At 38.9% G+C, this 18,629-nt stretch overlaps 1 protein-coding gene across 1 annotated transcript; it reads right to left on the minus strand.

Annotated features, from left to right (window-relative positions):
* Positions 1-2,553: 2,553 nt before the first annotated feature.
* LOC104103312 (protein VACUOLELESS GAMETOPHYTES-like) lies at positions 2,554-14,232 on the minus strand. The gene is made up of 2 exons (XM_070181821.1): positions 13,852-14,232; positions 2,554-2,994 (listed from the first exon to the last, which is right to left on the minus strand). Exons 1-2 carry the CDS (start codon positions 14,230-14,232, stop codon positions 2,710-2,712), a joined length of 666 nt encoding a protein of 221 aa, XP_070037922.1. The 3' UTR covers positions 2,554-2,709.
* Positions 14,233-18,629: the final 4,397 nt, after the last annotated feature.

The following is an 18,629-nucleotide window of genomic DNA, read 5'->3' on the forward strand; positions in this document are numbered from 1 at the left end:
TGAACTTCTGGTGTTGATAAAATCCGAAAATTTGATGTTTCATGTTAAATTTACGATCGGAAAATAAGATATTTGACCTTTAGCCATTTTATTGGATGGCTTCATAAGAGAGGAACCTTATATTTATGGTGCTTATGAAGAAGACGTCTCCTGTTCATCCGGGCACAATTATTCGGATTTGTAATCCATTTCTTGCTTCTAAATATGATCAAATATTAAGAATGGTTTTGTTCATTCAAACATATACGAGAATATTTTTGGAAAGTGCAAATTGGGTCTAACCACTTTTTAAACAAAAATACCTTGCAAGAGTATTGTGGTCGGGCTGACATTTATTGGGTCTAGCCAATTTTTAATTCTGATTTCTTCTATTTATTTTTTTCCGGGGCTAATGTGGTAGTCCCCAGTCCTTTAACTGGCAGTCCCCAGTCTTTTACTTTATTCCGGAGCCAGTTCAAGCTATCTCCGATATCCTGTACGGATTGTTCCAAAGTCATCTTCAAATGCTTCCGGTACTTATTGTTGCGATTTTTTTTGCTTTGATGCAACAATCCCCAGCATTCATAGATATTATTTTCCTTCATCGAAGTTATTTTCTTGCGACTTGCTTCGGGTACCCCCTGCCTCATGTCAGTCCATGATCCTGATGGGTATGGCTCAAACCGGTGTCTGGAACTCCGATCAAAGTTCAATTGACCTTGATTCCGCGCCGTAGAAGATGTCGATTCACTTATCTTATCATCTTCTACACGAATCTTTGACTCGTATCTGCTATGAACATCTTCCCACATTATTGCTTGAAATTCCAACAAACTTACCTTCAATATCCTTGCTACATCGAAACTTGTAGGATTAAGACCCTTGGTAAATACTTCTGCTACCCATTCATTCGGTACTGCCGGCAACATCATTTTCTCTTTTTGAAATCGGATCACGAACTCTCGTAGCAACTCCGAGTTTTCAGGAGCGATTATGAATATATCAGATTTTCTTGCTTGCACTTTCCTTGCTGAGCGTGAGCTTTGATGGATGAATCTGCAAGAATTTCAAAGGAATTAATTGAGTATTCATGTAAAAGAGAATACCATGTTAAAGCCCCTTTTGTTAGAGGTTTGCCAAATTTTATTAGTAAAATTTATTCGATCTGATGCGGAGTCAAATCATTTTCCTTTACAGTTGTGGTGTAAGTTGTGATGTATTCCTGTGGATCCGATGTTCCATCATATTTTAAAATATCTGGCATTTTAAATCTCTTTGGAATCAACTCCGAAGTTGCACTGGGTTTAAATAACAATTGTATATATTTTTGAATCCGGGCCCTTTTAGGACCGGAGGTGCTTCCGGGATCTGATCTATTCGAGCATAAAATTCTTTAGCATTTTGATCCATTCGAGCATTTATTTCCCTCTAAACCTTATGAGTTTGGCTTTGAAAGAATTGTCTGCATTATTTTCATTTTCAGATCCACTACCGGTCCGACCTTCTTGATTATTGTTTCTTTCAAACTTCCCCCGGTAATAGTGTCACTGATTCTTGGTACCATTTGATTTATAGGGACGCCGGGAGGGACTCGAAATCCATCATTTGAATTATTTGAAGTCCCCGATATCACTTGTTGAAGATCAGTCATTATCCGGTCCTATCTTGAGAGATGGTCCATAATTTTCCATTGTTGTTCTCTCAACATTTTCACAGTAATAGCCCCCAGCTCACCATGCATATCATCAGGGGTAGGACTACTCTCATGTCGAATTTTTCTTTCTACCCGGTTAGGAGTTGACTCATTCCCATCGAGATGGGTTTCACTAGTTGAATCATCCTGTTGATTTTCATTATGGAGATTGTCCACGGGCTCATCGTTGTAGTTTGTTCCAACATTGAGCGAGTTATTGATATCATTGTGTGCCATAACTATAGTATGCTTAAAACAAAATAAACCTTCAAAGCTCGTTAGTATAAGATAAACAGATCAAAATAACACCACAATTGTCTAAGCCCACAGTGAGCGCCAAATTGTTTACTGAAAAAACGGTACAGTTAAATTTGTAATGTGGTTTATAGACACATGGATTAAATTGATCCGATAAAATAAAGAGAGTTGAGAAAAAGACAAGCCTGAGCTCCAGAGTGTTCCCACCGGAATCAAGAATAATTAGAAAATCTCGATAATACTCGTATAAAGCTTGAGAGAAAGAATACTAGTCTTATCCGACCACATGTTTGTATCCGTTGTGAACATGATTGAATCACTGCTGATTGACACGCGTTGCTTCCTAATTCACGCATCTTCTGAGACCGATTTTGAGAGACATGTTTGTGAGGCGCGGCAAGTTTTTACCACTAATACTATAATAAGTGATTGTATCTCTTGGGAGTTTAAGGAAGTGAACGTAGACTTAGCATTTGGGCTAACCTATGATAAAATAAAGGATTGTTGTTTCCTTTGAGCTCTTTATTACTACTTGCTTACTCTATTTTTGTTTGATTTTTATCTCCAGTATTCAATTCATTATTCTGCGAGCAGAAACTTTCAAACTAAAACATAACAAGTGGTAACACTTCAAGGAATTCTTAACATTATGAAATTTTAGTAACCTTTGGCTGGGTAAGAGGTTTTACATTCGATTGAAAGTAATTTACAAAAGACCTTCTAAATACTTTAAAGTCGAATAAGTTACAATATATTCACTCCTCTTCCCTCTTGTACTTTCACAGCCCAAATATTAATACAGACATTGCAAGTATTTTCACCAACACAAACATAATTTTCCCAATCCGTCTACCATTTCCACCATGAGGAAATACAGAAGGTGGAACGTACGTCGTGATTCCTAGCCATGTTGTTTTCTTTTCACATTGTACCACAAGACAACCCATATGAATATCGAATTTACATAGTTGACACCTATAACGCCATGTAGAAGCGTTACATGCTCCTCTACAAACAGCACAGGTTCCTGCTTCGGACGAGCCTAGAAGCCTTAAAGGATGGGCCTGAATTTACAATTATCATCAAAATACTTGCAGAATTATACAACAGTTTGTAACATAAATAATACCTCTGATTTTTTACCTATGCATAATGTGCTTATGTGACCTTAATATGACTGATTTTGTCAAAGTGTATGTGTTAGAAAATTTGAACAGAAGAATATTAAAGAGAGTACTCTGAGGCGTGAATAAAATACACTGTCCTTAAAGAAATATTGTCTGTCTATTCTTCAGGGAGAAACATACAAGTTTCTTCAGCATTTCTCAAAGTTATTAATATATTGTTACTGCAGTGTGTAGAGCCATTTTCAGTGATAATGAATTTATAGAGAAGAAAGAAGACTATTCGTAAGAGGTGTCTTTATCTGAACAAATTTTTGCAGTTAATAATTTAAAATTTAAATTTAAAATATACTAAAACCGTCATAGAAATTAGACGGAAAACAAATACTTCATCCGTTCACTTTTACTTGTCCACTATACTAAAAATATATTTTCACTTTTACTTGTCCACTATACTAAATCAAACGATAGACAATCTTTTTTTCTTGTTTTACCCTTATCATTAACTATTTATTCCCCAAAACTTTTGGAAATACTATTATTGTTATGCGTAAAATTATAAAATACATATTTCATTTATTATTTCTTAAGGAGCGTGAAAAATTTAAAGTGGACAACTAAAAGTGAACGGAAGGAGTAATCCTTTAGTCCCCGTCCTTTATTACACATACAATGGTACTTGGTGGGTCTACTTATCTAAGTACAAATAGTGAGCCTTTTACTTTTGGTACAATAGTGGGATAAATATCCCATGTGATTAGCTATTCCACCTTCTTGTTGGGTATACGTGAACAAAATATCACATCGAAAGTAGAAAGGAAAAAAATTCTACTTATAAGAAGTTGGATATTCTTAGTGGTGTGAAGCTTTTTGAGAAAAATCGCGCGGGCTTGGCCCAAAATGGACAATATCATACCATATTAAGAGTATCTTTGGGTCGTTCAAGTGTTGCTTTACTAGCTTCCACATGACGCCTGATTTGTTTCGGTCCTAACAAGTGGTATCAGAGCGAGGTTCAAAGCAGGTTTATCTTGGCAGGTTTGGTTGTCGCATCCTATTTGACGTTAATCATGATTTTTTGTATGAAATATTTTACCAGAGTACTACTCACGTTAAGACAAACTTGTGGTGTAGATTCGGAGATGCGGCATGTTGAAGGTTATGTGAAGAAGATGGATTGAGTTTATTTTGTCAGAAAATTCAGGTCAAGTGGGAGAATTGTTAGGTGCTTGTCCTTGATTTTCTTACTATACTTGGTTTTCCTATTCCTTGAAGGAAGGACAATATATTTATCATAATTGGGTTTATCTTTTCCTAGAAGGAAATTGTAATTCTTTCATATTTAGTTATTCTATTTTCTTGGAGGAAAATGTTTGAACCTCTATAAATTGAGGATCCTTCCTTCTCATTCAGCAACATCCACAATGTAGGCAAAAGAGATTTGAGAGTCTTGTTTAAGGGAGAACTTTTCGGGACAACTGTTAGTGTGTCACTTGTGTCTGCCTCTTCGTGAGGTTGTTCTCTCGATATTTTGTACTTTCTTCTATAGAGTGAATTGCTCGTGTTCGCTTGTGAACGTAGGTCAATCGAACCACATTAAATGTTTGTGAGTCTTATGTTAGATTTCTCTTTTGTTGCTTGATACTAGTTGTTGGGCTATAACACCTCAAAGATACTCTTAACATTATGTGATATTATCCGCTTTGGGCCAAGCCCGTACGGTTTTCCCAAAAGGCCTCACACCATTAAGTGTATATAACTCCTTATAAGTAGAAGTTTTTTCCATTCTACTTTCCATAGGGGACTATGTTCACACACATCCATACTTTCTATTTATATGTTTGGTCTTAAAATGAAAAGTGGAGTGCTTGGTGAGACAAATAGCACTCCGATTATCACAAAATAAGATGTACCTTGGCTACTCAAAACCAAGATCATTAATAAAATCCTTCATCCATAATAGTTCTTTGGCATCTTCTGTGACAACACTATATTCGGCCTCTGTGGTGGATAGAGCTATGCACTTCTGTAGTCTAGATTGTCAAGAAATAGCTCCCTTTGGAAAAGTGATCAAATAACCGGAAGTGGATCTTGAATTATCAAGATTTCCTCCTAAATCAGAGTTTGTGTAACAAACAAGTTCAGGCTTGCCACTTCCAAAGCACAGTTTCAAATCTGCATTACTTTTCAAATACCTTAATATCCATTTTACTACATCCCAATGTTCTTTTACCGGATTAGAAAGGAAGCTACTAACAGTACCAATGGCATGTGCAATATTTGGTCTAGTACAAACCATAACATACATCAAGTTACCAATGGCACAAGAGTAAGCAATACGAGACATCTCCTTTTTCTCTTCATCAGTAGATGGACTCTGACTAATACTCAGTTTAAAGTGTTTAGCAAGAGCAGTACTAACTACTTTTGCATCTATCATATTGAACCTCTTGAGTACCTTCTCGATATATTTCTCTTGGGACAAAAATAACTCCTTTTTATCTTTGTATCAATGGATTTGAATGCCCAAGATTTTCTTTGCTGGCCCCAAATCCTTCATCGCAAAACAATTTGCTCAACTGCTTCTTAAGGACTGCAATTCTGGATTTATTCTTGCCAACAATAAGCATATCAATCACGTAAAGTAATAAGATAATAAAATCATCATCAGAGAACTTCTGAAAGAATACATAGTGGTCTAAAGAAGTTTTCTTGTATCCTTGTTTTTCTATGACAGATTCAAACTTCAAATACCATTGCTTTGGAGCTTGTTTCAATCCATACATGCTCTTTTCAAATTTATAGATATAGTTTTCTTTATCTTAGTTGCAAAACCCTTAGGTTGTTCCATATAAATCTCCTCATCTACATCACCATGAAGAAAAACAGTCTTTACATCTATCTGCCCAATCTCTAAATCTAGACTCATAGCTAAGCCTAGAACCATATGAATAGAAGACATCTTCACATTAGGGAAGAAAATTTAATCAAAGTCAGCTCCCTTCTTCTGGTCAAAACCTTTAACAACTAAACTCACCTTGTACCTTGGTGTAAAGGTATAGTTATCTTGCTTTACTCTGAATATCCATTTGTTTGATAAAGCTCTCTTGCTTTTTTCAATTTCACTAACTCATATGTGTCATTCTCAATGAGTGAATTCATCTCATCTTTCATGGCTTCTATCCACTGATCTTTGTGAGTATCTTATATGACTTCATCATAATTCTCAGGTTCTCTCATGTCAGTCAAAAGTACATACTCATTGGGAGGATAGCGCATCGGTTTTTGCTTCTCCCCGGTAGATCTTCTACGAGAGGCTTCAGGAGAATTCGAATTAGTTACCTGAGTAGGAATTGGTTGTTGATCAAACACAACTTCATCAACTGGAGCATCCATAACATCTATACCATGATGATCAATTTGATCTTGATCAGTATCTTCATTATTGTCTTGGGTTCCTTCATATGAAATAGGTGCCTTAGCAATAAAAACTGGATCAATATCAACTAAGCTCTCATTACTCTGAGAATCTATCTTCTCAGCTTTGTCAATATCTTCAATAGTCTGGTCTTCAAAGAATATTGCATCACGACTTCTAATAAGTTTATTTTCAACTGGATCATAAACACGATACCCAAACTCATCTTTATTATAACCGATAAAGATGTACTACTTAGCTTTGACATCCAGTTTCGATCTTTCATCTTTAGAAACATGCACACAAGCTTTATACCCCAAAACTCTTAGGTGATAATAAGAAACATCTTTAGCAAACCAAACTCTGTCTAGGACATCACCATCCAAAGCAACATCAGGAAATAAATTGATAATATAAAAAATAGTATTAAGTGCTTCCGCGCAAAATGTATTTGGAAGTTTAACCTCTGAAAGCAAGCATCTAACTCTCTCAATTAGAGTTCTATTCATCCTTTCTGCCAAACCATTCAATTGAGGCATCTTGGGCGTAGTTTTCTGATGATGAATTTCTTGTTCTGTGCAATAGTTATCAAAGGGACCATAATATTTACCACCATTGTTAGTGCGAATACATTTTAATTTATTTCCCATTTGTCTCTAAGCGAAGGCCTGGAATTCCTTAAACACGCCAAGTATTTGATATTTGGATTTCAAAGGATACACCCAGAGCTTGCGAGAATGATCATCAATGAAGGTTACAAAGTAAAGTGCACCACCTTTTGACTTTATTTTAAAACGACCACACTAATCAGAGTGTACTAGCTCCAACAATTCGGTCTTTCTTGAAGGAGGATGGCTATGAAAGGAAACCTTTTTCTGTTTGCCAGCTAAACAATGTATACACCTGTTTAGCTTTGCTTGTTTTACTCCAGAAAGCAAACTTTTCTTAGCAAAACACGTAATCCCCCTCTCACTCATATGACTCAATCTTCTGCACCACAATTCTGATAAAGTGTCACTTTCCATCAGATTTATGTAGTCATTAAGAATAGAGCATGTGTCACAATCAAATGAGAAGATTTAACTCCCCGAGCTACTACTAATGAAACCCTTGGTGAGCTTCCATTTGACATTAAAGAGGTCATTACGGTAACCTTCATTATCTGATATTCTTGTGGAGTTCAAATTGAAAAGAAAGTCTGGATCATGTTTGACATTTTGAAGAACTAACGTCGAACCATTATTAGTTTTCAAACAAATGTGCCAACACCAAACACCTTAACTTCACTGGCATTTCCCTTCTTTAACACTCCAAAATCAATAAGAGTATAAGATGAGAAAAAGTCTTTTCTTGGTGTGACATATGGGGTAGCTCCAGAATCTACTATCCAGCTCGTCTCATGGGATACAAAATTAATGACATTTTCATCATGAGCAAAAAGAAAGTCATCTCGAAAAATGACAACAACATTGTTCTCGTTATTTTTAACTTTTTTTCCTTCTCTAATGTCTTGCTTCAACTTGTGGAAGAATCTTTTGATATGCCCTTTTTTGCCACAGTGGTAGCATGTAATATTATGAAATTTGGACCTTGACTTACTTTTGCTTTTACCTCTATTCCACGAACCTTTTGTTATATCTCTCCCCCGGTCTTCTGTAAACGTGGGGGGAGGGTGTTGAGTTATCCCACATTGGTGGGATTTGAGGTCCTTGGTGTCATGTCCTTAGTCGTTAACTAAGTACACGTGCGACACTTGACAATTTTTTCACATTCTTGGTATGCCAAGTCAGCCTTACTACACTCAAGATCACTAAGAGAATGGTAGAAAGAACACAAGAGAATTGTTAAAGGAAGCTTGGTATTAGAGAAAACTTGAATTGTTTGCTTGATGAATTACAAATGAATGGCTCCCTTTATATACTAGTCTCCTAGGGGCTAGTGTGTAAATATTAATTGTTACACAGGTCCTTAATATTTACAAGATAAGGGCTTTTTCTAGAATTCTTTACAAGCCTAGAAGATTCCAAGGACTTTCCTAGCAAATCCATAAACATCTAGGATCTTCCAAAGGAAATGTCCATACTTTTCTAGAATCTTCTCACAAATGCAAGCATTCCTTCTAGGTAAGCTTACACATGGCATTAATATATGCCAAATGGCGCTTATGTGGCATGATGACATGGCGAGTCATCACACTCTCCCCCACCTAATGTTGCGACGACCGCGGCGCAATATTGCTGCATAAACTCTCGGATCTTATCTTTGAATTGCCATAAATCTTCATAACGTTCCCATATGTCCTCCTCCAGTGATTACCCCTTCCAATGGACGAGGAACATTGTGGTGGTTTTTTGCCCTTGTTTTCGCCTGGCCTGGTAATCAATAATAGCCTCAATCTCCTGGTCGTGCGAGGTGGTGATAGTAATAGGTGCTCGACTTGATTGGCCCCTACTTAGATCATCCTTGTCTTCATGATATGGCTTAAGCATGCTGGCATGGAAGACAGGGTAGATCTTAAGATATGATGGCATGTCAAGCTTGTATGAGATCTTGCCTACCTTGGCGACTATCTTAAATGGCCCCTCATACTTGTGAATTAGATTTTGATGCATGCCCCGTAGTGCCTTAAACTATCTAGGATTAAACTTTACCATGACCATGTCCCCAACTCTATAGTTCGTGGGACGTCGCTTACGATCTGCAAACTTCTTCATCTTCTTAGCTGCCTTATCCAAGTAGGACTTAACAGTGTCAAGCTGCTCCTCCCATCCTTTGGCCATATGATAAGCCCCCAAACTCTTTCCCTCGAACTCGGCTAGTAATGAATGTGGAGTTTGTGGTTGTTGGCCTGTGGCTAGCTCAAATGGTGTCTGCCCTGTGGACTCACTCCGCTGCAATTTGTAAGAGAATTGGGCGATGTCTAGGAGCCTTGACCAATATTTCTGATGCGCCCTTACATAATGCCTCAAGTAGCATTCTAGTAAGGCATTGACCCGTTCCATTTGTCTATCTATCGGTGGGTGGAAACTAGTGGAAAAATGCAGTTCCGTGCTAAGTATGTCGAATAATTCTCTCCAAAATTTCCCAGTAAAATGGGGGTCTCGATCTTTGATAATATGCCTTGGTAAGCCCCAATAATTCACCACTTTCTTAAAGAATAGCTTGGCGGCTTCCTTGGCAGTGCAACCTGGTGTGTCGGGCATGAAGGTGTCATATTTGGAAAATCTATCCACGACCACCATAATAGTACCATAACCGTCAGACTTTGGTAGGCAAGTGATAAAGTCCATAGTCACGCTCTCCCATGGACGCTCTGCAACTAGTAGTGGCTCCAAAATTCCTTCGGGTTTTTGTTGCTCAACCTTGTCCTGTTGACAGACAAGACAAGTCTGCACATAACACTCTATGTCATCTCGCATGCGTGGCCAATAGTAGATTGACTCAACCAAGGACCTAGTGCGACGTTGGCCTGGATAACCAGCCCACATTGTGTCATGACTCTCCCTTATAATCCGCCGTCTAATGTCTCCAAAATTAGGCACGTAGACCCGCCGACCTGTGGTGAGTAGTAGGCCGTCTTCGACCCAAAAACATCTCGTATCGCCCTGGTTGGCTAACTCGATAAGTTGTTTGGCTGTTGGATCGTGTTGCATGCCTTCTTTTATAGCCTCACGAATGTCCCATCTTGTTGAAGTGATTGCAGCAAGCTCGACTTTCCTGCTCAAGGCATCGGCTACAATGTTACCTTTGCCCGGCTTATACTCCAGCACATAATCAAATTCGGCCAAGAAATCCTGCCACCGAGCCTGTTTTGGGGTGAGCTTCTTCTGCGTCTGAAAGTAGCTAGTAGCTACATTGTCGGTCTTGACCACGAACCTCGACCCAAGAAAATAATGTCGCCATGTACGAAGGCAATTCACAATAGCAGTCATCTCCTTCTCTTGCACAGTGTAACGCCGCTCCGTCTCATTTAACTTGCGACTCTCAAATGCTATGGGATGCTTATCCTGCATCAAGACACCTCCAATGGTAAAATCTGAGGCATCTGTATGCACCTCAAATGTCTTGGAAAAGTCAGGTAATGCCAAGATTGGCTCCTCTGTTACAGCTGCCTTGAGGTCTTCAAATGTCCTTTGACAATACTCCGTCCAAACCCATGGCTTGTTCTTCTTTAGCAACTCAGTCAATGGTGCGGCCTTTGCTGAGTAGCCATAGATGAACCGACAATAGTAGTTAACAAGGCCAAGGAAGGATCTCAACTCAGTTACCTTTATAGGTGCCTCCCACTCCTGGATAGCACGCACCTTAGCCTCGTCCATGCGTAGCTCGCCATTGCTAATAACATGGCCTAAGAAGTGCACCTTTGATAGTGCAAACTCGCATTTCTCCCTCTTGATGTATAGCCCGTTCTCCCGCAAGACTTGGAAAACCTTCCTTAAGTGCTTAATGTGCTCTTCCAAGGTGTTGTTGTAGATGACTATGTCGTCTAGGTAGACTACCACGAACTGATCAAGGTAGGGATGTGAAATCTTATTCATAAGGGTGCAAAATGTGGCAGGTGCATTGGTTAAGCCGAAAAGCATCACCAACCACTCAAAGGCTCCATATCTCGTCACACATGTTGTATTTGGCTCATCCCCCTCTGCAATGCGAACCTGGTAGTAGCCCTTGCGAAGATCCACCTTGGTAAAATACTTGGCTTGCCCAAGTCTATCGAACAAGTCAACAATGAGCGGGATCGGGTACTTATTCTTCACTGTGACCTTATTAAGTGCTCGGTAGTCTATGCACAAGCGTAGTGATCCATCTTTCTTCTTCTGGAACAATACTGGTGCGCCGAAAGGTGCCTTTGATGGGCAAGCTTCAATTCTAGTTTTTTTGCGGCAGCCTCAGTCACAAAATTATGAGTTGCTCCAGTATCCACCATTGCACGAGCAGGCTTGTTGTTGATGGTTAGATCCACGTACTGGTTTCCATTCTCGGTAGGTTGGATAGATTGCTTTGTGACAACACCGCATAATCCGATCATACCTAATTGTAAGGTTCCCGAACTCTCTCCTTGCGGCTGCTCCTTCCGTTCACGGACCATGGCGCTAAGGCTCTTTAGGTCGGGACAATTCCTGAACTGTGCGGCCCTCCGCATATGTAACATCCCTTCTTCTCGGCCTGCGCCTTCTTCTCGGCATAGCCGTGACGGCCACTCAACTTTTTGGAATCTTGATTCTTATAGTATTGTTGTTGTATCTCCTTGCCTTTGCCACGGTCTCCCCCACCTTTGACATTGTTAAACATTGATTCTTTGACTTTCCCTTTGTCATGCTTGTCATGCCTAAAATCCATCAATGATTCGGCCTCCACTATGGCTTGGTCTATATTTGCAACTTGTCAGCATTGTAACTCCTGCTTAGCCCAATTTTGCAACCCGTCCATGAAGTGGAACAACAAGTCATCATTGGTCAGGTTGGGGATTTGAAGCATAAGGGTAGTGAACTCCTTGACATAGACACGTATGCTCCCTGTTTTCTTCAACTCCCTAAGCTTGCGCCTTGCCTTGTACAAGACATTGTTTGGAAAGAACTGTCGCTTGAACTCGACTTTGAACTGATCCCACGTGCTAATAGTACATAGACCTTTATCCACGTCAGCCATCTTCCTTCTCCACCATAGCACGGCAGTCTCTGAGAGGTACAACACTGCAGTGTTGATCATGGCCTCGTCGTCCTTCACTTTGCCGTGCTTGAAGTAGTTCTCCAAGTGCCAAAGGAATTTTTCCACTTCTTATGCATCACGAACACCTTTGAACATCGGGGGTTTGGGAGCCTCGATCTTGGCCTCCCTTGTCACCACAACATTGCTGGCTGCCTCGGTCACGCCAGCACTAACATGCTCCTCGAGTGACTCTATCTTTGTCTTCATAGCATCAATAGTACTCAAAGCCTCCATGAGTCTGCACTCTAAGCATTGATAGTTTGCCTTAGTTCCATCTCGGTAAGTGTATGTCCCTCCAAGTCATTTCGGATGCTCTTAATCTCTTCAAGAGTGTGCCCCTCAAGAATGCTAAGGGTGCCTTCCACCTTCCCCAAGTGTTGGCCAAAGATCTCCACGGCGTCCATCCCCGCGTTCATCTTCATCACCTACTCTTTACCGAGCGAGACGTCCTCAGGCAGGACCTCCACTTCATCCTCGCTCGCCTCAGTGGCAGATGGCTCTTGGGATGTAAGCCCTTCGTTTGACATAACCTCGGGTGGCACCTCCTGGCCCTTGTTGGTGAAATAACTCTTTTTGTTACGGCCGCTCTTGCCAGCAACATCCTGGATGACGTTGGCTTGGGTGTTGATAGCGTTAATTTCTCCGTCGTTCGTCATTCCCTTAGTCGCAACCTTTGCTCTGATACCATGTTGTCACGTCCTTAGTCGTTAACTAAGTACACGTACGGCACTTGACAATTTTTTCACGTTCTTGGTATGCCAAGTCAGCCTTACTACAATCAAGATCGCTAAGAGAATGGTAGAAAGAACATAAGAGAATTGTTAAAGGAAGCTTTGTATTAGAGAAAACTTGAATTGTTTGCTTGATGAATTACAAATGAATGGCTCCCTTTATATACTAGTCTCCTAGGGGCTAGTATGTAAATATTAATTATTACACAAGTCCTTAATATTTATAAGATAAGGGCTTTCTCTAGAATTCTCTACAAGCCTAGAAGATTCCAAGGACTTTCCTAGCAAATCCATAAACATCTAGGATCTTCCAAAGGAAATGTCCATACTTCTCTAGAATCTTCTCACAAATGCAAGCATTCCTTCTATGTAAGCTTACACATGGCATTAATTTATGCCAAATGGAGCTTATGTGGCTTGATGACATAGCGAGTCATCACATTGGTCTCCTTATATGGTCTTGGGCAATCCTCATCTCATAAGCTAGTTTTTGAGGTTGAGTTAGACCTAAGGTTCATTTATCACTTCTATATGAGATAGCTAATCCCACTATTTTAGTGTAAAATTTATCTAGGTATTAGCTAATACTTATAACCAAATATGGAATAAATACAATCTCTATCCCGGAATTATTATCCTTATCAACCGGTAACCAAACAACCCCTAAATCCTCAAATAACTCTTTAAGTCCATCGATGTGGGACTTTTTGTCTCCCACCGTACAAGCTATCTAACAGTGTGTAAATCACGTGAGAAACGAGATGAAATGTAGAAATTAAGGTCAAATCGTAAAAATCACTTTGTTTTCTCTCATTTTCCTCTCTTCACTATGTATAAATTTAATATTAGAATGATGGATGTTTTCCATCCATGAACTATATATTATAAATTCCATACTACACTTTCCTAATTAGACAGTTTAGATATCTAATAAGTTACCTGATGCAAGACATGGCGCAGAGTTTCAGGCAACTGAGTACAGAGAGGGTGGACATCGAATTCACAAATCTCACACCGATAAAAAAGGCCTTCAACAGAATCGCAGCAGACGTTGCAGATGCGGTCGAATTGGCGATTGCCTTGTGGCTTGCGGACGACGAGCTTGAGCGAATGGTACGGATGCATAAAAGAAGAAAGAATTGTTGGGCATGTTCCACAGTATTCATGCAGGTCAAATTCGCAGCCATGGCAGCGATATCTTTTACCTATGCCAGGGATTTTGCAACCATCACATAGATATCCAGTGTTGGAATCATACTCTGTTAATGAATGTTCTGGGTGTGTAAAATGTTGTATTGTGTTCTTTCTGAGAGGTGCCATTTCTTGAAAGAACTCAGAAGTTAAGAATTTGGAGATAATGAGACCTAAAAAAGGCGAAGATGACAATATGGGAAGACTTTATGTATGACTTTTGCTCCAAATACCAAAGTCTTTCACTGCCTTTTATTTTTTTCATAGATATATCTAAATACATCAAGTAGATATCTACTTAATTAACTACTTCATCTGTTACCTGGATGCTTCTTAATATAGTACTTCAGCAACTTTAATGTTGTAAAATACAAGTTTTGTTAGACTGGTTCAACCATGATGTTTTCGTGAAATGGGGAGGAGCTGATGCTCCCATTAATAACATGTGGAAAAAAAAAAAAAAAGAAGTGGGTTGCTTAAATTCAAACTATATTAAGTTTCCCTTAAACTTATTCTATAAAATCCATACAATAATGTGACACAAAAGAATTTGTATTTTTTGACTATATATCAATCAAGCACCACAAAGAGAAATTTAAATAATTTATTTACAATGTCAATATATATATAGAGAGAAGTTAGATATGATCACAAATGTATATATGATCACAGTTCCATTGCTTGAGATTTTTGAGTGTTAGACTTAAACGGCTCAAAGATACTCTTAACTTGATGTAGTATTATCCGTTTTGGGCAAAACTCATACAATTTTCTCTAAAAGGCCTCACATCATTAAGAGATTTCTATACCTTATATGTATGCTCCCAATCTTTTCAGTTATCAATACGGAACTTTGTTCACATACTCAATAATTTTCCCCTTGAACTAAGTTCCATGGGACCCGCTACCATGATTCACGGGTCTCCACCTCGAACTAGTTCCACGTGACTTATTACCACGATCCACGGGTCAATTTTCGAGATTCACTGTGTACCATCCACATTGTCATATGGCAACCGAAGCATACAACTAGCTTCTTCTTATGAGCGCGCTGCCCCGCACCATCACTATGCCATTTCCATACTCGTCCCGCCGAATCTGGGCTCTGATACCAGTTGTTAGATTTAAACGGCCTAAAAATACTCTTAACATGGTGTGATATTATCGTCTTTAGGCCAGATCCACACGGTTTTTCCCAAAGGGCCTCACACCATTAAGAAATGCTCGCAATCTTTTCAGTTACCAATGTGAGACTTTATTCGCACCAACATTAAGCAAGCTGAGATGACTTTAAAGTAAATGGTATAATATTCATTACATGTCTATTATTGGAGGAAAAAGTTATTGTTTTATACTAATTTTCCGTGTAATCTTATCTAACTACATGAACCTTGATGCTTCCTAGCAATTTAAAAGAATTTAAAGGCTTGGACGCTTTCTCTCGTTGTTTGTACAAGTACTAGTGATAGTGTATAAGCTAAGTACTGCTGAATATTTTAACAAGGGGACAATTTCTTTAAGGATGACAGGGACTCGTGAGGCAGCTAGGTTAAAAGGTTCACATCTAAATTAGAAACCATTTAGAGACCACAGCTTCTTTTTAGGGACCCATAACGCGTTGTTGTTGCTCTCAATGTTCATCTTCACGTAGTTCTACTGATTTTTAAAATTCTTTTATGTATTCACCTAAGTTCACAATACATTTATGAGTAAATTACCCTAAACATTCTTATAATATGATTCAACTGCAGATACATTTCTTGTAGTTTTTAAGATCATACACTTAATATCCCTATAAAATGGAAATTCAACACAAATATTAGGTTGACTAAAACTTTTCATTTTACAAGAGTGTTACGTGTTTAATTTTTAAGAACTTGAACTATAGATAACTTATTGTGTAGGGTAAAATCGGTTCACACTAAATACTCGAATGACAGAGTGGCACGTGGAACCGGGGTAGATGGAAGACGAAGCAAGTGAAAGCCAAGATCGAGGACAACAGATTCGGTTGGCACCGGGTAGACCCCAAAGGAAACATTATCCACGAGGAAAAATAAATATTTGCCACCAGATGACATTCAATGGAGAATAATCCTCAGTATTAAATACGCATCCGTTACAAAGAATTTTGGCATTCATGACATTTCGTTACATATTCATCAATGGCCTCCATTATTATCATTTAAGAGGGGCTTGATCCTAGGACCTTGTTCCCTAGGTATAGCTATAAATAGTGACTTCATGTCACGTCCCGAAATTTCCACCATCAGGAACGTGATGGCGCCTAACATTTTACTTGCTAGGCAAGCCAACGTTAGAAATAGTTTTTAGCGATTTTAACAAATCCAATTAAATGATACCAAGAGACTGAATAAAATTGAAATAAAACTGAAATAGAGTGAGTAAACCAAAATAACAGCGATGTCTAGATACAATCTCAGAACTGATGTCACAAGTACACGAGCGACTAGATTAATATAAATAATGGTCTGAATGAAAGCATAACTGTCTGAAATGAAATACACAGCTAGAATAAGGTAGAAGGGGGCTTCAGAGATGGGAATGCTGTGCAATTGTACCTCAAGTCTCCGTCATGCAATCAATCCAAGAAATCTACTAACCGTCGCTAGGACCTACTCCAAAACTTGCACAAGAAGTGCAGAGTGTAGTATGAGTACAACCGACCCCGTGTACTATGTACTGCCGAGCCTAACCTCCATAAAGTAGTGACGAGGCTAAGACGAGTCACTTATAATAACCTGTACGCGGTATAATAATAATAATAATAGGAAAGGAAACACAAGAAAAGTAAGGCAATTAACCTATGAAAGAAAACTCAATCCTCGAAATCAGTAAATCCAAAAACATCAGTTCTCAGAATCTCGTATGAAAATACTGAAAGCTAACACAATACAACAATCAATACAACACACATAATTCGTTGCGGCGCGCAACCCGATCCCACCGTACAACACAATCCTCCCATGTTTTATCATATCAATATCAAGAATAACATGTAAAATCCGTTGCGGCATGCAACCTGATCCCACCATATCAATCAGAATCAATATCATAATCCTCCCTTATTTCACCATATCAAAATCACATATAAAATCCGTTAAAGTGTGCAACTCGATCCCACCATATTAATATCAATCATCCCTTATTCCACCCATTGCGGCGTGCAACCCGATCCATAAACAAAATTAATAAATGTAATCAATTCAACAACTCAATTCACAAGTATCTCTACGACTGAAGAATATGAAAGCAAAGCCATAAAGGAACCTCGTACCAAATCAAGAAATGCTACAATTAATATATAGCAACAAGACAAGCCAAATATATGCCATTTAAAGTGTACAAGTAAGACAAGTAAGGCAAGTAGCAATTAATCATGGAATCATGGAAGAAACGAGCATTTCAATACAAGAGTAAATAGATGACAAGTAACAAGTTAAGGCATAAAAAGCAATTAAAGCATGTAAAAGTTAAGACATGGAATAAGATAATTAATGAAATACGAAAAAGCATGAAAATAACTATTTTGACAGTATATATACACTCATCACCTTGCATATACGCCTTTACACATGTAATTCACATAACATATAGTTCAAGGGTTCCTAATTTCCTAAAATCAAGGTTAGACCTAACACTTACCTCGCTTCGCAAGTAAATCAAATCTCAATCGGGGCCTTTCCTCTAAAATTCATCTCTGAACCAACCGTATCTAACCAAAATCGACTTAATATCAATAAACAATACTAGGAAAATCAATTACAATACATAAAGTTAAGATCTTTACACTTTTTCCAAAAAGTCAACAAAAGTCAACCCCGGGCTTGCTTGGTCAAAACCCAAGATTCGAACCAAAACCTAATTACCCATTCACTCCGAGCCCGATTATGTGATTAGTTTCGAAATCCAACCTCAATTATAGGTCTAAATCTCAATTTTACAAACCCCTCCCCTCCCCCCCAATTCTACCCAAATTCCTAATTTTCTACCATGAAAAAGCATGGATTAAGGTTAGAAATCAATGAGTGTTGATGGAAATGGAAGAAAACGAGTTAAAATATAATAACCTATGAAATGGAGATGAAATTTCTCTTCAAAATCGCCTCTAGACCGAGCTCTAATGAGAAGATGGTGAAAAATGGGTGAAATGCTGTGTTTGGAACATTTTAAATCACTAGCGTCAGGTCTTCATCGCGTTCGCGAAGGACCTGACACGATCACGAAGCATAATAGCCCTATAGGCCTCTGCGTTTACGAGATGCCCTATGCGTTCGCGATGGATCTGCCCCTTGGCCTTCGCGTTCGCGACCCTATGATCGTGTTCACGTAGAACACTGCCAAGCTCCCCCAGAATCCCCATAAAGCTTCATGTTCGCGTGTGGGTGGTCGCGTTAGCGAAGGGTAAGCCCCCCGAAGCATCGTATTCGCGACCTGTTCCCCACGTTCGCGTAGAGTAAATCCACCCCCAGCCCAAGTTAAGCTTCGCGATCGCGAGAGTGCTT

The sequence above is a fragment of the Nicotiana tomentosiformis genome, chromosome 7 (genome assembly GCF_000390325.3).
Source record: "Nicotiana tomentosiformis chromosome 7, ASM39032v3, whole genome shotgun sequence".
Classification (NCBI taxonomy): domain Eukaryota; kingdom Viridiplantae; phylum Streptophyta; class Magnoliopsida; order Solanales; family Solanaceae; genus Nicotiana; species Nicotiana tomentosiformis.